This window comes from Gopherus evgoodei, chromosome 22 (assembly GCF_007399415.2).
Source record: "Gopherus evgoodei ecotype Sinaloan lineage chromosome 22, rGopEvg1_v1.p, whole genome shotgun sequence".
Lineage (NCBI taxonomy): Eukaryota > Metazoa > Chordata > Testudines > Testudinidae > Gopherus > Gopherus evgoodei.
Genome location: NC_044343.1, coordinates 8,711,712 through 8,734,332, shown reverse-complemented (window position 1 = coordinate 8,734,332; position 22,621 = coordinate 8,711,712). Strand labels below are relative to the sequence as shown.

Below are 22,621 nucleotides of genomic sequence, written 5' to 3'. Positions count from 1 at the left end.
AAGATGAGGCACATAATCATTTTTGGCACTGTCCAATCTGTCTTGGTCTCTGTAGGCTTTCCTTCCGGCTAGTGTGATAAATCTCAGCTAGAATAGTAAGTTTAGGCAGGGCAAACAGCATGCAATTATTGAGGTCTTGAAACTTCTCGTATAAGCCAAAAGTATAAATCTGTTTGCAGAATCTTTTTTGAATAACAGGTTAAACGCTATATGCTCCATGCCATTACCCAGGGATTCTTGATAATAGCTGCCTGAGCAGCTATCTTGCACTCTGCCACTAGGACTTCCCATGACAACTGCTTTCCTCTTCAGTGAGATAACTTTCAACCCCAGGAGTGAAATACATCAGTGCAGGAGGTAAAGCTTACTCAGCAGCTGGCCTGTGACCCTGGAACTTGCTGCCATGAGAGATCAGAATGATGACAAACCTTTTGAGCTGAGTGAAATGTAAAACTCTGACACAGCTTCCCCACAGTAAACAACAATAATAATGTCACACATCGGGGCAAGCTTCCTTCTTGAATATTTATTTTTAGTTTAAGTGCTCAAATAGTATGGCAATCCACATAGATGACAGTAGTGCAAAGAAATGCCATTCAAAGACCACAGAGACTTGGGCAGACCTTTTGGGATGATCTAACAGAAGACTGCTAACTGTGTATCTTGAATGTGGAGAAAGGAAAAGCTGGGAATATTTGGATCTATGAGGGGATTCTCATCAGCTGTAGTCTGATTAGAACATAGTATGCACTCCCTTTAGGGGTTCTAGTGAGCGCCTGACATCAGATGCAGTGCTCCTTCAGGGCAGGTCCTGCCTTCTCTGACAGCAGCGAGAAGTATCTAAGTATGGTCCCTGCTGATGGACTCTTTAAAGCTGTCAGAGTAACTCCCTTTCCTGTAAGCTATGGGCTGAACTCAACCTCCTGAAAACTTTAAACAATTTAAAAGTAGGATTGGATTGCAAAACACTTTCACTGTCAAATCCAGGCTAAATTCTGAGTTTAATCTGGGCAGAAGTTAGAGTACATCTTGTTCCTGTGTCTAAAACTTTCTATTAAGAACCCCGTATTCTGCTATGCAGCTTTTCTGAAACCAGTTAATATACCGTTTGATAAAGCTAATAGCGTCAACAGGAATATTCTGTTGGTACCATAATGCTCATTCCTTTATTTGAAAGAGCAATTTTAGTTTACTAATCGAATGAAGAGGGTGTTGTAGGGACATTGTCAGCCTAGGCATAGTGGGGGGCAGAGAGTGGGAATGTTTTACAAAATCTCGTCTGCCTGGAAATGTTTCTGCAGTCACTTAATATTTTGATGAAGACAGATACTTTTCTTTAAACATTTCTCTGCAATTTTGGAAACCCAAATACCAAAACCTTGGTTTAGTGCATGAGAGCTGGAAAATGAAACTAACCAGACTGTTCCTATTTTCCAAAACAAGTGAAATTTTAAAAGTACAGGAACTGCTCACTTAAAGTTGTCCCAGTTAACATTGTTTTGACGTTAAGTTGCAGACCAATTAGGGAACATGCTCGTTTAAAGTTGTGAAATGCTTCCTTCTAATGTTGTTTGGCAGCCGCCTGTTTTGTTCACTGCTTGCAGGAAGAGCAGCCCGTTGCAGCTAGCTGGTGGGTGGTTGGAACCAGGGTGGACCAGCAGCCCCCCTATCAGCTCCCTCTATCAGCTCCTCACTCCCCTAAGTTCCCTGTGCAGCAGCTGGCCCTCACCCCATGTGCTACTCCTGCCCTCTGCCCTGGAGCTGCTCCCAGAGACCTCTGCTTGTTGTACGGGGGAGGAGGGCAGAGGGGGACTAATGTCAGGGTGTCTCCCCTTTCCCCCACTCCTGCATCCTGCTTACCCCATCTTCCATGGGGCAGGGGGGAACAGGACGGAGGGAGGGAGAGAGCTTCTAGGCAGTAGCTGCTGGTTTCAGGTCTCAGTAAGCTGATTTAATTAACAAGGCAGTGTACCTAAGCCTGGGGTCAGCTACTTAAAGGGGAAATGCACATTTTTTTTTCTCTCTCACACAGGGTGTTTCTCTCTGTCTGCCCTCCTTCCTTTCCTGCTGCCTTGTAGAGTGTTGTGAGAGTTAACCCTTGAGGGCTCAGTCAATTGCTAGTTCATTTAGCAGTAAGGCATTCCCTGGGAAATATCCCACCCTCCGACTCCTCCACCTCAGCCAAGCTTCACAATCATCATCACAGTGTACCAGTGTTAAATTGTTTGTTTAAAACTTATACTGTGTGTGTGAGAGAGATCTATCTCTCTTCTATCATATATATTACAGACACACACACAGAGAGATAATATATAAAATCTTTTGTCTGGTGAAAAAAATTTCCCTGGAACCTAACTCCCTCATTTACATTCATTCTTATGGGGAAATTGGATTCGTTTAACATCGTTTTTCTTAAAGTTGCATTTTTCAGGAACATAACTATAATGTTAAGTGAGGAGTTACTGTAAATGTCACAAACCCTGACAAGTGATTTAAAAAAAAATATCTGTAATAGCTTTAGGTTATTTGTTGATTGGATAAAGAAGAAAACTGAGGTTTTGTTAAATGAAAGTCTGTTTTGTTTTTACCAGGGAGTTGCAAGCCGGTGTGAAATCTGTTCAGGTTGTGCTAAGGTAAGTCTGAATACCATGAAATTAATTAAACCCATGAGGCAGCAAACTAGGGGAGGGAGATCACTAGTACAACATAGTAACAGTTTCAATGCTCTGTGTCCAATAGCTACAAAATAACGGATCACTTTAAGCAAGTCCCTTGTTTGCAAGGATAGCGCAAGCATCTTACAACGTAATTTTCTGCTGCATTGACCCTCTTGGTTCTCTGCAGATGATATTTGAGTTGCTGCTTTAATAGAAACTGCTGGTTACGTAGCATTCTGCTGTGAAGCCGAATTTGAAGTCTATGTCATGTCCTCAGTAGAGATTCCTGGGTGTAATGGGTTTGGTTTGACTAGATGACAAAGTTTAGTTTGGGTGGTACTCCTAGCTGGCTGCTGTTGAAGTCGATAGTATTTATTAGGGTAGAGATCTTTTAAATCGCATATGGGATGTAGACATGTAAAGGTCACCATTTCTCTCCAGAATCTGCTACACGGACACTAGTTCCCCGCAGGAGGATCAGTACCCTCCAAACATCGCAGTAAAAGTGAATCATAGTTACTGCTCAGTGCCGGTAAGTCAACCCAGCCATGAAGTGTCACTTTACAGCCCAGGGAGAATGTGTGTGATTTAAATGGTTCTGTTTTATTCTGGAAATTGTTTTCTGGTGAATACAGACGGGGAGCTGCAGTGCTAATAATAGATTGTTTTGACTTTGAAGTGCATTGTGTAATGGATTTGGTTTGTAGAGTTCATTAACAGTATTCTTGCAAAACTGCCATGAAAGTGCAGTGTCAACTTCCCTGCTCTTTACTATGACTTGATAATCTCATCCAAAAAAGTTACTCTGTGCATGAGTAGAATTTTTCAAGGCTGATGTCCTTGTGGATTTTTTTTTCCTTTTCAGCTACAGCAATCTCTCTGGTAAAATAAAGAGAAAAATGTCTCTCTTTGCTACAGGGCTACTACCCATCTAACAAGCCTGGAGTGGAGCCTAAAAGGCCCTGTCGTCCCATTAACCTCACACATCTCATGTACCTGTCAGCAGCGACCAATCGAATCACAGTTACGTGGGGGAATTATGGAAAGGTAAATGATTGCATGACTTGGGAAATAAACGAGCATGTGTGTGGAGTGTGCCCTTTCTTCTCATCCTGTCCCTTTCCTTTCTCTTTAGAGTTATTCAGTGGGCCTATATTTAGTGCGGCAAATGACCTCAGCGGAATTGCTGCAGAGGTTGAAAACCATTGGAATTAAACATCCAGAGCTCTGCAAGGCACTCGGTAAGTCCATATCATTGTTAAAGTTCATGCAGTCTTCATCAGACTGGACAGTCTGAGAAGTCAGGCTACTAGACATTTTGTGCGGAAACAATTGTCAAATTCTATAGAATCTTTCTCTGCAATTCTATAAAATCATTTGTCAAATTTGAGTGACTTTGCTAAGCTATATATTAGGCACATTATCAGATTGCCCCAGATCTGTGCAGAGATTTTTGCAGCACTTTTCATGATACAGATAAATTTTGACCTAATTTAGTTGGAGTTAGAATTCATTCCCGGGTCATATTATGGTGAGTGATGCTGAGGTTCAGTGTCATTCTGATGAGTGGTTTTCTGCCTTCAGCTGAATAATTATAAATGGGTGAATGTTGCCAGAGCACTTGCAGGATCTCCAGAGGAAATTTCTGGAGCAAAGAACTCTTATGTGGAGATGTCCTGCTGCCAATCCCCCTGTGTTTGAGAGCAGGAGTTCACAGCACCTCTTTCAAATGCGATATAGATCTTGGTCGAACCCATTCAGATAGATCATGGTATTGGGTAAATGCAGAACCTTATTGGAAATCTTGGGAAATTACCTTTCAAAGGCAAGGCCAGACCGTCAGTTCCTAGTAGTCCAAGGAACTTACTTCCAGTCATTCAGTGATTCCAAATTATGGTATGACATAATGACCGTAGCACTTAATTCTGTATAAGAGGACAATTAAAAAAAACATGCTGTGGTATTCTACACTAACCACGAACTGCACTTACCAGGCTTAGGGGGCACAATTTCAAAAAAGGCCTATTTAACGTATAGGGAAAAACGCATGTTCAGATGTGTCAGGTCCTTGTAGCCTGGTCACTAGCTACAGATGACTGATTATATTGAAAAGAGAGAATTCAGCATTCCTTTAGGAGGCCCAGTGTGGCCTAGTTGATAGAGCACTGGGTTTGGAATCAAGAGGCCTGGGTTCTATTCCCAGTTCTGTCACTGGCCTGCTGGGTGACCTTGGGCTTATCACTTCCTGTTCTGTGCCTCAGTTTCCTCATTGATAAAATGGAGCTAAAGGTACTAACTTCCTTTAAGTGTTTTGAGATCTACTGATGAAAAGCCCTAGATAAGTAGGGTGACTATATAGCAAGTGTGAAAAATTGGGGTGGGGAGTAATAGCCTATATAAGAAAAGGCCCCCCAAAACAGGACTGTCCCTATAAAATCAGGACATCTGGTCATCCTATAGATAAGACTTATTACATTGCAACAATTCAGCCAAACTCTAGCATCCATTTGTACAACTATCTTTAGGGTTCTCTATGGGTCCAAATTTACCTTTGTATCTTGCCCCTCGCTCCCATCCCTGCCCAGGTGTGGGGCAGATGAACATGCTGATCTCTTCCAACTCAACATTCAGACAGTGGCTTTGGCACAATTGTGCCTAAATAACCAATGCTCCTACGTGATTGATGGACATCTGCAGAACTGTTGCATCTTTGCTTATGGCAATAAGGGGAAGGAAAATGGTAACCAGCTAAGAGTTTGGCAGTCACTGGTTGTTGTGTGGCTTAGCTACCTAGCATAGCTGAATCAGCGGTTGTGGACTGCACTCCCATTTCCCCATGCCGTTAGTGCTGTAAATAAAACCAGATCCCATCATTCCTCTTTGAGCCCAGTTTTAGTGAAACAGGGCTGTGGGTAATCAAGAGTAGAATGGCTCTTCCTTTCAAAACTCGTGCTTTTACAATATATCGCCTCAAAGTCTGGAAGCATCATGCAGATATTCTACAAACAGGATTTCCTGCCTTTACTGTTGGCAAGCTTGTTTTTGTCATCACCTCTAACTCCAGTGGAATAGTTCAATAAAAATCTTGGCTTCATTTGGCTGGCAGAGGTGGATTACTTTTGTTAAATTCTTAACCCTGGAGTCATCTTTCTTTTGTTTAGTTTCCCTGGTCATGTTATGAGCTAATGAGAAACACCATCACTTTGGCTTTACACACATTCATTTTTTGTGGGCATCCGAATCTGCCAGATCCAGGTAGCTTGTAAACCTTGCTACGATATCTCACCAGTGCATTCTACAATGGTTTCGGATTCTGATCACCTCTCTATTTTAACACTGCCCTTTAGCTCCACTTGCTTACCCGGGCTGATGTATCTTCCTCCTGCATATGTTTCTGTTGACTTCTGTTAAGAGCACTTTCTGAAATCCGGTACTTAGGTGCCTAACTGTGGAGTTGAAAGCCAAAGTTTCGTCACCCATTTTAAAGAAAAAAATCTTGATGCTAGTTAACAGCTCCTAGGATATAGTTGGTCTCATTTCCCATGATCTGCTGGGCTGGATGGAAAATGAATTTCACTGTTTGCAGCATTTAATGCTTGGTATTCTCGTAAAACAATACTCTACAACCCCACCAGCCGTTCTGTTTTAGTTGTAAAGCAACATCTCAACATAAGAGCTGTTTTGTTTCAAAATGCATAAAGATTCTATATCGAGTTGTGTTTTATGATGGTCTGAAACAGCTGAGGTAGTGCACCCATCCCCAAAGAGAGATGATGGAAGTGTAATAAACGTGTATGAACAGCAGTGCTAGTGGTGGCTTTTGTAATGTTTCTGGAGTGATTTGTTTAGGGACAGTATTCTGTGTTCATTCAGCACCTGTTTGATGAAAAATGTCCCTCCAAAAGATGTAAATGGTTGTCTCCCTGTGGCCTCTGCAGTCACGTAGGCCCCCACATCTCACCTGCCAGCTAGAGCATCATCCTTGATTCTGTCTGTCCCACCAGATTTTTACGTGGGTGAGCTTCAGCAGAGACTGAACTCCCTACCTCCTATCCTAATGTGTCGATTCCTTCCAAATATGCCTATTCCCTTCTTGGAAAATGGCATTTTGGCCAGACCTCCTGCCTTGTTCTCTGGCTTTGCATGTTAATCTCCCAGACGTGACAAAGCCTGCTGCAGTGCAGAAACTGGCCAGTATGCCCGCAGCCCAGCTTGTTGGTCAGCTCCAGAGTTGCATCATGTTGGGGTCTGGATAGAGCTAGTCTGTTCAGCTCAGATGAGACTAAGAGGGTCAGTTGGACTAGAGTCCTGCTGCCTCGCTATCTCCTGGGCTTGCCCCTTTATAGTCGTGTCTCTCTGTATTGTACTACATTTTTTTTTAAGTGGGTGTGGCCCTAGCTTGAATGCCTTGTTCCTTGTCCAGTATCTGCCCTGATGTTGCAGTGACGTGACCCACTACCACCTCCCACCCTGTTGTCCCTGCTCTCCATGGGTGTCTGAGTCGCTTGCATATTGCGCAGTATTTACCGCATCCTCTCCTGGCATCAGCAGGTTTTTCCCCATGTGACAACCGCAGAAGCTTGCCTCTTATACTCCATGTTATTTCTAGGTTTAAAACGGGCTGCCTTAATTTTATCCTCTCTTGTCTTCCTGAATACAGTAAAGGAGAAATTACGTTTGGATCCAGACAGTGAAATTGCTACTACAGGTGTTCGAGTCTCGCTCATCTGCCCGGTAAGTTGTTGCCCAGCAATCCAGGCCGTTAACACTAGCTCTCCTATTTATCTGTCCAAACCATCTTTACAGGATAATCATCTTTTTCACCAAAACCATCTAGAAGCAGTTTCTTGTGTATTTGCGCATGGCACCAGTATCCCATTTTTGGAAGGGGAAGCATCTAGTGATACAATGGTGGGATGGGTCACTGGTCTGTCTGCTCTTGGTCCCGTAGCTGGTGAAGATGCGTCTGTCTGTCCCATGCCGGGCTGAGACATGTGCACACTTACAGTGCTTCGATGCAGTCTTCTACCTCCAGATGAATGAGAAGAAGCCCACTTGGATGTGTCCTGTGTGTGACAAACCAGCACCCTATGACCAGCTAATAATTGATGGGTGAGTTCCTACGCTCCTTCCTCTTCTGCCCCTTCGGTTATTCCTCCCCACCCTCTTCCACATTGGGCTCATGCTCTGTTTTTTAAGGCCTTCTAGCTGATCCACCTTCATTTCAAAATTGTTTTTAAGTTTAAAATATATAATTGCTCCATGAGCATGTAAAAGACTAACCTCCCCATTACTGGTGGTAGTGGGTTTGCGGGAGACTCGGTCATTAGTCTTTGCTTCTTGATTCTGTAGCTTCTCATCAAGCTCTGAAACTCGTACAGCCATCTTCATTTTTCATCTTGGTGACAGCAAAAGCTAAGATGCATTGCTCTTTTCCATGCAGTGACTGACTGTCATTTACACTCCCTAGAGTAAAACTACTTTACACACTCCTGAAAAGACAGGCTGCCTTCGGCATGCAGTCTTCTCCCACTCCTTCGTTAAGGGCCTGATCCTGCAGTACCTCACAAGCAGTTCTCAGCACCTCATAAGTATGTGCCAACCATTAATCCAGGTGTCATTAGATGCAGAGCTAGCACATCTGAGATGGAGGTATGAATGCAGTTATAAACCAGTGCTCTATGGGTACATTCTTTTTTGGATACTCTACCTGCAAAGTGTGCAAATAGTATCTGTAGCCCTAGGCTGCAAACTCCTTAAAGTCCTTAAAAAAAGCTTTGCTGGCAATTTCTGTATTATGAGTTCCTATAAAAGGAACAAGATATGGGGTTGGAATCTCTGTAGGGACATATTGAAGGTATTTTGAGCACCTTATTTATGAATACCCACACTTTCAAGGGTTTGGGGTTCTTGTAAGCTTAGCTTGGAATTTTTCCTGGCTTTTTAGCCATTGTTTTTACTAATATGTTCTTGAAATGATTTTATTTTTACTTTTTTGATTCTTTTGGTCTGGATTCATCAAAGCAGCTTAGGGTTGTAGTTGTGCATCGTTCAGCACTAATCCAGGCTCTTCCCTGCCTTCGATGGAGACAGTACAACAAAGATGCTTTTATAATGTTATTCCATGAATAAAAGGAGCTTGTTGGTTCATGGTTCTAGTAGTATCTGCCTCCAATAACCTTACTTTGGTAGGTTCAGAGAACCTCAAGCTGTTAAGCGTTGAATCATCTTTGTTATAATGTCACACTAGTTGTTTGTGCTGCTCTCTGAGAGGAGGTTTTTATGAGTATGCTTTAGACTTTCAGAATGAAGATCCTGTGTATTGTATTTCTAACAACATTACAAGGTCTGACAGCACTCCTCAGCACTTACAAACAGTATAGTAAGCATAGTAAGTGCGCCAGTAGGATTGCAAAAAAGGTATCTAAGGTTTGTAGAGGGCCCTGCTGAGCTCTGACCCAGCCAGTCGAGTTTGGGTCACTTTGTTAAAACAGCGTCCAGAGAACCAAGTCCAAGAGAGCATTATGGTCCACATTGGGAGGCAGGAGGCCTGCGTTTTATCTTCCCCAATCTGGGGCAAAGGTCTGAAGCCACAAATTTTAGGGCAGGTCCTTAGACTGGCCAACCGCAAACATCCTTTTCTTTTAGCCCCTTGTGGAGAAATATAACTGTATATTTAATATATCTGGAGGAGAGTTCTTTCATTCTGTTGTCTTGTGCTGCCCAATGTGTTCTTGTGGGTCCCAAACATTAGGGTGGCAACTCTAAAAGCTCATGCCTTCAGATTGTGAACCATAGCGGGTTTTTATGCCCTTTGAAAACACTTGATGAGAGAACTGGCCTGTGAGGAGCATGTCTCACAGATGCAATATTCAGTGTTGGAGTCCACATACAAGTGCCAATATCTTGGGACTAGCAATGGCACCATAGACGTTCTCAAACATGGTGTACGTTTATACATCAGCCTGGAAGGGAGAAGGCTTCACAGTCTGTCTATGCTTGGGCAACTAGCTGAGTCAAAGAAAGTCCTTAGCCTTGAAGACATTTAAGAATGTCTGCTGCTCAAAGATTAATGCTTGATAATAGACCAGCACCTTGGAGGGGATATGCTTCCATTGTGCATCTCAGAACAAGGTTTGATAGAGTGATATTAGAAGATCATATAAAGAAACATGAAGAGATGGAACTGAGTATTATCAAGAGGATAGTCGTATCCAAGGAATGTCTGCCTCTTATCATTGAGATATGTTTTCATATGCAGAGCCAGGACAAGTCCTCTACAAGAACCACTGAATTAGCTAGTCCTGGCAACAGATGCCACCCTAAACAAGTTACAGACCTGACTAGGATTCCCAGTAGCTCCAGAAGCATGGGTTTAGATGCCGATCACCTTAAAGGAGAACTCCGTAAACTAGTTGCCTACTCTGCCAAGAGCAAAGGAAGGAACAGAGTGATGAATGCCACCATTTCCTGTGTGAACAAGGCAGCACAGGAGTCAGGAAATGGCTAGGCAGCCTGACTATGCACTGAGCTCCAGTGTAGAAATTGCGGACAAATTGTAAAAATGCTGATAGTAACGAGGTGCAGAGCTCCTGGTTTCTAGGAAATGAACTCTCCACTCAGATATCTCAGACCTCCTACTGGGGATTTCCCTGAAATATACTGATGGACCCAATCACAAGAGCTCAGATGACTCACTCATCTGCCCCTTTGTAGAATTCTATGTGAACTTCAACCTTGGTTATATATTCCCATGGATTTAATCATGCAGACAGTACTCGGGTCATCAAGAAATTCATAGTTACTGATCTTCTCTGGCTATTGGGACCTCCTCAGTCAATCTGAAGCAACCTAGACGTAGATAACCTGTTCACTTTGCCCTGTGGCCAATACGCAGGCTTGCGAGAATTAGATTTTTCTCAGTAAATGATAAAAAAATCAAAGTTACTGATATACAGAGAAAGAAAAATGATGTTTGAGAACTTGCTAGAGGTTTGATTTAAAGATATTTACTTTGTATATTTTGACGTTTAACAGTTATAAAGATTTCACTTTTTTGAATCTTAAAGTCTACTGTCATTAAATAATTGTTTGACCCCACCTAATTTCCTGAAACTGTGGAAAATTTAAACAGATGAAAAGAGAAGAAGGTGCTTAAATAGTCTGAGATTATCCATCAAAATTATTAAATAAATTCTGCTAAGCCTACCAATGCGTGTTCCTGGGGGAATTTTGCGTCACTGTGCATGTGCGGAATTCATGTCCCCTCCAGATTTCTTTGCTTCCCCACAGAAAAATGACTTCTGACAGGAAAGCTACAAAAGTGGTCATGCGCCCCTTGCGGACAGCACAGACAGGTTGGCTCAGGTGCCCAGAGCAGCCAGTAGAGGTGTAAATCACCACCGGAAGGGGGGAGCTGGGCATTCATGCAAGTGAGAGAGAGACGTTCTGTCCCTCTTGCTCGCTGTTGCAGCATGCTGTGTGTGAAGAAGAGCGTCAGGGAGTTTCTAAGGAGGTAGGAATGAGGCAGGCTCCCTCCCCTCAGGCAGAGCAGAATGTAGCAGCCTGCCGGCTTAATGAATTGTTCCCATTGTCTTTTGAATTCTCCCCCCCCCCCCCAGGTGTATAAAACAGATGTAAAAGTTTTAAGCTCTTTCACATTGCCAGAAGGGTGTAAAGGAGTGCTGCTCAAAGCCAGTCCACCGCTTGTTCAGGGAAAGCCCCTGGCGGTCTGGGCTGGTTTGTTTACCTGCTGCAACCACAGGTTCAACCGATCGTGGCTCCCATTGGCCGCAGTTCGCTTCCCACAGCCCCCATTGGCCTGGAGAGGCGAACCGCGGCCAGTGGGAGCCATGATCAGCTGAACCCGCAGATGCAGCAGGTAAACAAACTGGCCCAGACCGCCAGGGGCTTTCCTTGAACAAACGGCGGCCCAACTTTGAGAAGCACTGGTGTAAAGGACAGTATGACCTTATAAATGCTGCTTGTGCTTTCGTGATTAGAACTGGTCTACATTTTTGGACTGAAAACATTTCCTATCAAAATGTGCTCCATGAACTGTTTGCTACTGACCTTTCTGGAGATGGTCAGTAGCCAATGTAAATTGTGAGTTTGATTTCCCCAGCCCTCAGTTGTCTATGATGTAACACTGAGCATATGGCTGCATATATTTGTTGACTAATAACTAGAAATAAAGGATCAAACCTAGCCACATTACTGTTAGGCAAGGGGGTTTGGGGACTTTCTCCAATGCTCTCCACTCCTGTGCTCCATCCATTGTATTGTAGTTTAAATAAATTACCGAAATAATTAAAACCAGAATGATTATATTGCATTATTTTGACAAATATGCAGAATTTTAAACTATTGTGTTCAGAATTCCCCCAGGAGTAAATACAACAGGAATATCCATTTCCCTTTCTCATTTACAGCCTGGCTATGGAGGGCTAAAGCTTATGGAAGAGAGGGTGTTCCGGTAGTGCTTCCTCCACTGGCAAAGCTTCCTTTTCCTCATTTTACTGCAGAAAACAGTGAGGTAGAGAAGATGAACTCGATCCAATCCATGCCTTTGTCATTAATCTGGCATCTCTCTAATAGACAGCTGAACTTTGTTCCTGTTCAGTTTTTGTAAAATTGGTAGTAATCAGTCTAGGAGTAAACTAGAACGGACCATGTTGGAGTCTGATCCAGATGTTGTCCGTTTCAGCAAGCAAAGGAACACAACTCATCCAGTAAAGATTCAGGGAAGCTACTGAAGACCAAGCTAGTTGAGGGATCTCATGTAAGCCTCCCTGAACCATTTTACGTCTTTAAAGTTCTATTTCTAGTATCCGTTTTGCTAGGCTAGGAGACTAGAGCTGTCTAGATCCTGTCATGAATCAAATAGCAGATCCCACTCAATCGGGACAAAACAGTTCTCAGAATGGTTTCACGCATCAAGGAAACTTCAAACTTTTACAAATCAAGTGTTGGTTCACCCTTGTACTGATAAAGGGAAAACTCCACAGCCTAGGCGTGAGTGATGCTTTCTCCAATCTGAATTCTAGATGCTCTGTTCCAATAACTATTAAACACCCTCTTGAGGCCAGTGATGAGAAACACTTCAACAATAGTAAAGCAAATGCCCAACCGCTAAGGCACGATGAACCAGAAAGGTAGTCTCCATCTGGTTAGAGGTCCATTTCCTCATGATTGGAGATGGGTAAGGTGGCCATCTGGATCTATGCTGTCATTTTTGTATTTTCAACACAGTGTGGGCTGGGCACAGAAGCTTTTTCTGATGCAGCCTCTAGCCGGGAGGACATTGCATGCATTATACTTCCCGGAGATTTCATCAGTAGCTTGGGAAGTGCAGTGTCTGGACTGATAAAGAGTAAGAAGAGAGGAAGGCTACACTTCCTACCTGACTTTGTTAATCTGGTGGATTAGTCTGTCCTTTCATAATGTAATAAATGGAATGTGTGTGCATGAGTCACCCAGTGTACTGTAGATGTGGCATCATAAGAATATTGTCTGGACAGCATCACAAGGGACTTGTCTATTGGCCTCACTTCACACTTGCAGTGGAGTGGGACCGTGTTCTACTGTAATTAAAATTTCAGCCTTTGGGATCTGCTGGGCTACAGGATGGGGTGTGAGGAGCTGAGTCTTTTGCATTGTGTTCAGATGTGGTCTAATAACTGAGCTGCTGTCTCAGCCCACTTCCTGGTGGAAAGTCTTCATCACAGAACTACCACTTGTCATAAGTAACAATAGTTGTCCTCTCCCACACCATGGGCAGCATCAGCAGAGACCAAGGACTGAATCGAGCATGAAGGCTGCTCTCTGGTTCATGGTTTAAGCCATGTCAGGATGGACTGGGGATGTTGGCACTGCCAGTACCTGTTGTGTGGGGGGGGGGAGGGAATAGGACTTGGGTGTAGCAGCTTTTCACTACCAAATTCCCTTCCTAACATAAATGTTAGGGCCATTTAAGGTGAGGATCCATCTTAGCATTCTGTCATCAAAGGTGCTCTGCTGATTGCCTCAAGGCTAATAGATGGCATCTTCTTTCCTCTCCAGGCTGCTATCAAAAATATTGACAGCATGCGAGGATGCAGACGAAATTGAATACCTGGTAGATGGATCCTGGTGTCCAATCAAAGCTGAGAAAGAGAGAAGCTGCAGCCCTCAGTGTCCAATATTGGTACTAGGTGAGTGTGTCGTGAGTGGGGCTAATGATTTTAAATGCACTGAACGATGACCTGTAAAGAACATACACGGATCACTTGACACAAAATCAGGAAGCTGGGTCAGTGTTGGAGAGTTGTCGAACACCTTATGAGCTCTGCTCAGAATACCGCTGTAAGTCAGCTAATAGGTTCCCCCATCTTTCTATACAAAAGAGCAAGTAGTATCAGAGAGGTGGTAACTGCACAGTAAGGGGATCATTCTGGTTGCGGTCCTCGAGCCCTTTGAATAGATCCCTAATGGTTTAGTTAGCGTTCAAATCAGTTGTTTAGCAAAACTGGGTTATCCCTTCCAAGTGGCATGGAACTAACATCTTTTATGTATTCACTTATGGAATAACCCGGCAATGTTCTGCCTCCACTCATGGACAGTGGAAGGCCAGACCTTTCGCTAGTGGCGTTTTTTACCAACTAATCAGTCTGCGTTGTTCTGTAACGTCTCTGACTGAAGCAGTTCCTTGTTTTTATGCAAATATTTCCCGAGCAAACACTGATTCTTTGAGTGGCGGCAGATGTGTGTTCCAGTCATGTGCGCACTTGCCCAAAGCACCGAAGCCAAAGAACTCTGCTTGGCAGTACCTGTTGGGGTGGTACTTGTGCCCACTGGCTGCCGTAGCCCCTATATAAGGGAGGCAGCACTCTGGTCCCCCTTGGTTCCTTCTCACCCACCCGCGGCTTGAGTTGGAGCGTTCAGGTATGGTATCTCACCTCATGTTCTCTATCGCAGTGTTTATTGGGGGTAGGGGAAAACAAGAAATGGTTAATTTAGTAGTACCTTAGGGTTTAGTGCCGTGTAGGTAGTTCTTAGCTAGGTGTGACACCTTCCCTGAGTTTTAAGCATTGTCCAAAGTAGTTATCCCTACCAGTGACCTCCGCACACTCAGGGGTGGCGGGGGGGCACAAGTGGGGCAATTTGCCCCAGGCCCTGCAGAGGCCCTGCAAGCCCTGGTCCAGCGGCGATCCAGATCTTCAGCATTTTGGTGGCGGGGGACCCTTCAGTTGCTTTGGGTCTTCGGCGATGGAGGGCCTTTCATTGCTGCCAAAGACGCGGAGTGACCGAAGGGCCTCCTGCTGCCAAAATGCTGAAGACTCGGACCACCGCCGGGTGAGTACAAGCGCCACAGGCCCCCTGAATCCTCTGAGTGGCCCTGCCCACACTCAATGTTTGTGCCTTGGGCAAGGGCACATTAAGGAAAGATGCTCCATCTGTAAGTCCAAGAAGAGAATGCAGGTGGTTAGAGCCTTGCACTTAAATTGGCACCTACTAGAGCAGAACATGAGGCCTGCTTCAGCATAGGGGACTACCAGAGATCATCAGGCCCCTCAGAGAGCAACTGAGCTTGTATGGGCTGCAACTCCACAGTCATACTTGGATTCCTCTCCCAGGAGCAACAACAATTGTTCTCCTTCCTTTGGTAGTCTGAGGAAAAGCTCTCACAAAATGGACTGGAGCAGCTCCAGAACTTGGAGAGGTTCCTCCTCCCTTTCTAAGAGGAGTGTAGACCGGCACCATGAGTCTTTCAGTATGTGGGACAGAGGTGGACTGCCAACCCCCTCTACAGTACCAATGTGAAACCAGTACAGTCAACTCTGGTACCGCCTGTGGGGCATCCATTCAGCCCAGTCCCAACACCAGTGGTGTCGTCCTGGATGGCTTCCATATTGGCAGTGTGTTGGGCAGCAGTGGATTTGCTGTGCCTTTTTGTTCCTGACTCACCACTTGTTCAGGAGCATTTTACAGGGGTGGCTTAGTATTCGGTGTCCTTGGCACCACTGGCACTGGCTGCAGACTGTTGGCTCTGTCTGCAGCACCTTGTACCCATGGGGCAGGGTTGCAGTTGGCTTCCTGGTCTGTATTGAGGGGTTTGCCAGTGCAGATGCTATCTTCAGTACTGACAATGATTGCAGAGCAGTCTAACTCTGGGTCTGGGATCAACTCTGGTTCTGGTTGATACCGAGTGGGATGCCTTTGTCAGGACTGTAACTGCCATCTCTTGCAGAGGATGCAAGGCCTTTACTGGCTTCATCTGGAGTGGCTCCTCCATTACAGTCAGACTACATGGAAGCGTCTTCAGGATCTAGTTAAGAGACCTTTCCATCTCCTTCACCTTCGCAGTCCCACTCTGAAGTCACTTACCATTGGCAATCGCCCAGAAGTTTATGGGGATTGGTACCACTCATGCAGTAGGGATAACTGCACCTGGCCTAGCTTCTACTGGTCACTAATGTCATACCCTATCCAGTTGCTTACTTGGAATCCTTGGGCAGGTCCTTATTCAGCAAAGTCCCCATTTTCCAGTAAGTCTAGGGAAAGCTCACCTGTTCTCTCCCCTTCTGAGCTGCTTGTGCTTCAGCCATAGACTGAGTAGGCTTCCTCTTAATCGGTGCATCCTGGAATCCACTGCTTCCCTCTTCTTCCTTGTCACCAGATAATGCTATAGTGCTGGATTCTTCATCTCTGGTACCTAAAGATTTTAAATCCTTATCAAGATCTCCTGAGATGAATGACCTTGATCTTGGCTATTCAAGTTGAGGTTTTTAAGGAGAACAAACATATGTTACTGGATATCCTTCAGTTCTCAGCTCCTAGGAGAGCGGCTCTCATTATAAATGAAGTGATATTAGAGCCTCCCAAATCTGTGAAATACCTCCAATGTCTCTAACACCCACAGCAAAGTGTACTGATAAGAGAGTGTGTTCCCAGGGAAGGTTCCCATGCAAGTGTGTTTTTCTCACATCCAGCTTCTACTTCCCTGGTTGTGATGGTAAAAAACCAAGAAGTTATGGCAGGGGGGATATAAATCCATTCCTCAAGTCGGAGTCTGAGGTTGGACTTGATGGGGAGGAAAGCTTATTCTATCTCCATTATAAATGTGCGTTGCCAACCAGCAGAAAATACTATCTAAATATGACTTTGTGAATTGGGACGCTGTGTCCATGTTTACAGATTAGTTATCAGAATCCTCCAGGGAGAGTTGTGAGGCATTTATTGCATAAGGCCATTCGGTGGCCAAAACCTCTTTGCAGTCAACATTGCAAGTGGCAAATGCTTCGTCCAGATTTATACCTTTGGCTGTAACATTGAGAAAGGCCTCGAGGTTACAGGATTCTGGCATAGCTCCTGAGGGCCAAAAGAGCATAGAGGACTTACCTTTTGTGGTCAGTTTTTTCTCTCTAAGAAATTGCTGCTATGTTGCATTCTTTTGAGGACTCGTGCTACTTTCCAGTCATTGGGGAATTCTATACCCAGGCCACAAAGAGGCATCATTTTGCGGGGTTAGCTACAGCCCAGCAATATCATCTGCAATGATACTTCCAGCTGTTCTCCTGCCTTGCTAGGCTGCAAGACTTCTTCAGAAAAGGGCATGAATCACAGAGGAGACCTGGTTCTAATTTTAACCAACCAGCCCATCATCCTCCTCCTCCTCCATCTTTGGGCAGGCAGCGTCTTTGACTTGCATATGGAGAGCAGCTTACCAGTTGTGACCATCTCAACTACATCTCAGTTCGGGGACCGGCTGTCTCACTTCTGCAGTGCATGGGAAGCGATAACTACGGACAGATGGGTCCTAAGCACTGTGGGGTCAGGTTATGCCATCCAACTTCTGTACTTTTTCCCCTTTCCACGTCCTTAACCCCATCTGTTTTCAGGGACCCATCTCACGAGCCGCTGCTGCTGCTTCAGCAGGTCCAGACTCTGCTCTGGGAGCTGTAGAGAGGGTGGTTCCTCTTTATCAGGGAAAGGGATTCTGCTCCTGGCACTTCCTGATCCCCATGTCCGAGAGAGGGTTGAGACCTATCCTCCATCTCCATGGTGTCAACAATTACATCAAATGCATAAAATTCCACGTTACCCTGGCTGCTATTCACCCCACTTTGGATCATGCCATCTGGTTTGCTGCCCTCAATCTTCAGGATGCTTGCTTCCATGTGGTGATTTTTTCCAGACCACAGGAAGTTTCCTAATCATCAGTCAACATTATCAATACACTGATCTCCACTTTGGCCTGTCATCAGCCTCACGTGTCTTTAGTGAATGTCTGATGATGGTTGTAGTGACTTATCCCCAATGGAGGGAAATTCATGTCCTCCCATACCCAGACAACTGGCTAGTGAGGGGCAGATCCAAAGAATAAGTCCTCAGTCCTTTCCAGTTCACACTGTACCTCTTTGATCAACCTGGGTTGATTTTGAACACAGCAAAGAAGGCATTGATTTTTATGGGGACCCTACTAGACTCTATGAATTTGAGGCCCTTTCTCCCAGGTCAGTGATTCCAAACAATGACACCTTTTGTGCTTCTGGATCTCTAATCTCAGCCTTCTACCATGATCCACATATACCTGAAGTTACTAGACCATATGGCCCCATGGTCCAGCACATGAGATTGCATCTTTTTCCTCTTCAGTCGTGGTTGAAATTGGTCTATCATCCGAGTAGCCAGTCATTTGACAGACTGGTTTGAGTGCTACCAGAGATACTGGGCTAAACAGAACAATGCATGTCAGGTTCCCTTTGCCTGTCCTCTACTGCCCAGGACTCCAGTCAACGATGCCTCCATAATAGCGCATCTAGGAACATTAAAGGTTCGTGATTTGTGGTCAGAGATGGAAGCATCTTTTCACATCAACATACTGCTTCAAGCCACTTACAATGCTTGCCCTGCCTTTTGGGATCAGATCAGGGGAGCATACCACCGGGAGCATAGCACCACAGTGGTTCATGTGGAGAGTTAAAGAGGAGCCCGTTCCAACCAGATTTGCCAGGAAGCAATAGAATTCTGGTACTTTTGCATCAAAGACATCATGCTTTACAGCCTCACGCTTACCACCTTCACAAAACCAATTGGCCAACCATCTCAGCAGAACTTTCTCCAAGAACCACAGGTGGTCTCTGAAAAGCGGTGTGGTGAGGCCCATCCTCAGGGAATGGAACATCCCTTCAGTAAACCGGTTTGCAATGAAGGACAGTAAAAATGCCATCAGTTTTGTTCTTGATCTCCGTCCAGGATCTTTAACCAGTGCCTTCCATTTGAATTGGGGATCAGCCCTGATGTACTCCTTTTCCCCTATTCCTATTATCTCTCAGGTTATCCTCAAACTCTGAAGTTGGACTTGACCAAGCTGGCACAAAAAGTATCAGTTTGGTAAAGACAAGGTTGGATCTGTAACCTTCTCAATCTGTCTCTGTCCAACCTCCCAGACCTCATCTCTTTCCCGACCGACTGACTCGGCACCATGGCTAAGTTGCATATCCTACGCTGAGCAATCTGTACTTCACGGTATGGATGGTTAGATGAAGAGGAAAGGCAGTATTTGGAAGCAGTTTGGAGGGTCCTACTTAATAGTAGAAAATCATCTGCTAGGACCACCAATTTAGCCAAGTGAAAGGTTTTTTTTTTCCACCTTGTTAATATCTAGGGGAATTCAGCTGATGTTCGCTCATACTCAGGATGCTCTGGGATTACTTGTTACATCTGTAGTCCTCCTGTCTGCCTCTTAGCTTGCTGAGGGTTCAGTTGGCAGCAATCTCGGCGTTCCATTCTTCAATCCAGAGGAAGTCTGAGAAAACTGACTCCATGACAGTGAGATTTCTGAAAGGTATTGTCCGTCTGTTTGCACCTGTGAAGGAAATGGTCCAGTTGTGAGACCTTAATACTGTACAGGCCACCCTCATGTGTCCGTTTGAGCTTGCTTTTTGTGTCTCTTTTTCTTTCCCAGAAGGCAGCCTTTCTTATTGCTATAACATCCACAAGAAGAGTTGGCGAACTGCAGGCCCCGATGGCAGGGCTTCCTCCTACACAGTTGTTCACAGACCAAGTGTCCTTCAGGTCACATCTGAAGTTTTTTTATCCAAAGTGACTTCACAGTTTCACCATAAGCAGGTTATTTAGTTACCCTGTATCCTTTACTAAGCCACACTCAGATGATCAGTATCTTCATACGTTCGATAGGAGGCAATGCTTGGCATTTTATGTGCAAAGGACTAACCCACTTCAATCGTTGCACTGGCTTTTTGTCTTTTATGTGGATCAGATGACAGGACACCTGGTCTCAACATGCACAATTTCCAGGTGGGAGAACTTCAAGCATTATGACAGCTTATGGAGTACCCCAAGCGACATCTGTCATTTCTCAACAATGTTTCAATATGGGACACTTGCAGGGCTGCTGCGTGGTCTTTCATATGTACTTAACGTGGTGGCATCTAGGTCAGATGCAAACTTAGGAAAGGCATTTTTGTAGTCATTGTATGAGTAGATTCAGGTAGTACCAGTAGGAGGTAGGGCTTGGAGAGTCATCTGAGTGAAGTATACATCTGCAGCCACTCAAAGGAAAGATGGTTACTTACATCTCCAAGAACAGTTACAGGTGAGTGCAGACCTATATTCTGCAACCCACCCTCTGTCATGTCTGAATCAGTCTCCCCAGTCTTGGATTCTGGTCGCAAAGAACTGAGGGGGGTCAGGGATGAGCGGCCCATATGTAACTGTGGGCAGAGGCTTTGAGGGCCAGAGGGCATGAGAACTGGGTACTGCTAAGCAAAATTCTCTGGGTATGTGCATATGTGAGTGGAATATGCGTCTGCACCCACATTTAGAAGAGGAACAGTTACAGTACAGGTAAGTAACCATCTTCAAGGATGTATGGGTCTTCTAGGACATCTCAGGAATTATTCACTTATCCTCCTGGTCTTTTAAGTAGATGGATTTCCGTACTCAGCCTCCCTAAAAGGAATGTTTTATCTGCCACTTCTCCAAATACTTTTCAGATATGCAAGGAGGCTGCATCCCTCTGGGATTTGCTGTGGTGGTGTTGATAGTGAAAGAGCTGTAAAGGAGCGTTAGCCGGGAAGTTTTGTAGATGTTCTAACGAAGCCTTTCTTCCCAGGTTCTTCCGATATCAATGGGCTGTTGCCCACTCCCAATGGTAATGGAGAGAACGGCAAGGTCACCGCCGACGTTGTGGATTTAACACTGGACAGTTCATCATCCGAGGAAGAGGAGGAGGAAGATGACGAAGAAGACGACGACGATGATGATGGACCCCAACCGAAACGACGCTGCTCTTATGAGAAAGGTTTAGTTTCTGCCTGCTGACTGCGGAAGTAGCTCTGAATCTCAGAATGGACAGACTTGAATACTCTGGTGCTTACTAAACTGGAGGGGAGGGGAATTTCTCCTTCGCCTCACTTCCCTTCCTCCCTGGTCTCCTTTTGACGTTCCTATTCCAAGTTAACCATTAAAACGAAAAATAAAACCATTGAGCTGCTTCTTGGTTGGAAAACTGCCCCACTAAACAGCCTGACCCGAGCTCTGCCAGCTCAACCTGACCCGGAGTTCGAAGTAAGGAAAGTGTCTTAAGCCAGGCAGCCAGGATCCAGAGCTAACTGACCTTGGGTGCCATTCAGCATTAGTGTGAATCGCTGGAGTTCCCCTGAAAACCTACAGGATGGCTAACTCCAGTGCATCTCCAAAGCTGTGTGCATTTTTATTGTCTTGTTAAATAATCATTCCTGATTATCTAAAGTTTTGCTGGACATGTGAATGGGTGGGTTAGGGTGGGAAAGAGAGGGACTTGGGCTGGGGGTGGGGGAGGTTTATATATCCCAGCAAGGTTAGAGGGTTTTTTTTAAGGGTAGGGGAAGGAATGAAAGGAAAGACTTAAGATTGGAATCGCACTGTTCTTGTTAGGAGCCCCAGCAGCTCTGCACCTCATGTAAAGAGACACATTGTGAATCCTTTTAATCTAATCTGAAGATGATGTAGAAATTGTGCTTAGTGAATCATTTTAGTTGAGCAGAAGCCATGGGGAGGGCAAGGAGGGCTTGAACCACAAATCTGTTGTATTTATGAAGTGCAATAACTTGGTGTTTTTGAAGATGCAAAGGGCTGTGCATTCCCTTTTGTAAAGAAGGCTTTGTCTCCGGAATCGGTGCCAGGGGCCTGCAGGGACACGGGGCATTGTGTAGGCGTGAGGTGGGGTGGAGGGGATGCATGGCCTTCAAGAAAATGCCAGGTGGGGAAATCTCAGTTTCTAGCCAACTACCTCGGTAACTCCAATTCAGGTTTATTTCAGTCATGAAACAGTGCGAAGCCCATCACTGGTACTGCTGACCAATTTAATGTCATTGTGTTTGGAGACTTAGCCAAGGGCTAAATGGAGCATGGCGACCACGTATTAATGGCCTCTGGACTTTTCCACGTCTGTTAAGGCTTTGGTCCCAGACCCAAAGCCACTGCTAAGCTCTTAATGGCAAAACATTGTTGCTTTTGAGTTTCCAAATGGTAACCTTTTCCTTTGTCTTGTAAAGATTTTTTTGGTAACTAAATTGCCTACGCAGCTCTGCCTGTCCCTAGTTAAAAGCCTCTGAAGTCTGCTTCGCTTTGGACCTTGCCGACTTTCTCGTCTGTGGATGAGAATAAACTTTAAAAGGAAGTTGGCATGTTGACTTTGCCCCTTGAGCATATACAAGGGAAGCATGGAACTCAAAGTAACTGCCCTTAGTAATGCAATGGACCACCCCACCAGCTGAGCAGAGATGCTCCAACCAAGGCCATGCGTGTAGCTTCCAGTCGTGCTGTATAGAGACTTCCCAGCTACTGGCAAAGGACATTCTTTCATTTTCAGCCCTGCCACCCCTTCTGCTTACACCGTACTCTCTAACCATCGGTGAAAGTACAGACACATGGGCAGTGTGGACTCTATTTCATGTCCTATAATTACCTCTTCCCCT

The 22,621-nt window shown here is 44.9% G+C and overlaps 1 protein-coding gene across 1 annotated transcript in view; it reads left to right on the top strand.

Annotated features, from left to right (window-relative positions):
- Nucleotides 1-21,148, top strand: part of PIAS4 (protein inhibitor of activated STAT 4) — a 35,128-nt gene extending 13,980 nt beyond the window's left edge. Inside the window, exons 4-11 of the mRNA XM_030540454.1 lie at nt 2,592-2,633; nt 3,099-3,189; nt 3,576-3,704; nt 3,793-3,898; nt 7,318-7,391; nt 7,609-7,769; nt 13,719-13,849; nt 20,776-21,148. Of these exons, the coding sequence (XP_030396314.1) occupies nt 2,592-2,633; nt 3,099-3,189; nt 3,576-3,704; nt 3,793-3,898; nt 7,318-7,391; nt 7,609-7,769; nt 13,719-13,849; nt 20,776-20,984 (943 nt within the window). The 3' untranslated portion in view covers nt 20,985-21,148. The remainder of the gene's footprint in view (nt 1-2,591; nt 2,634-3,098; nt 3,190-3,575; nt 3,705-3,792; nt 3,899-7,317; nt 7,392-7,608; nt 7,770-13,718; nt 13,850-20,775) is intronic.
- The last annotated feature ends 1,473 nt before the right edge of the window (nt 21,149-22,621 follow it).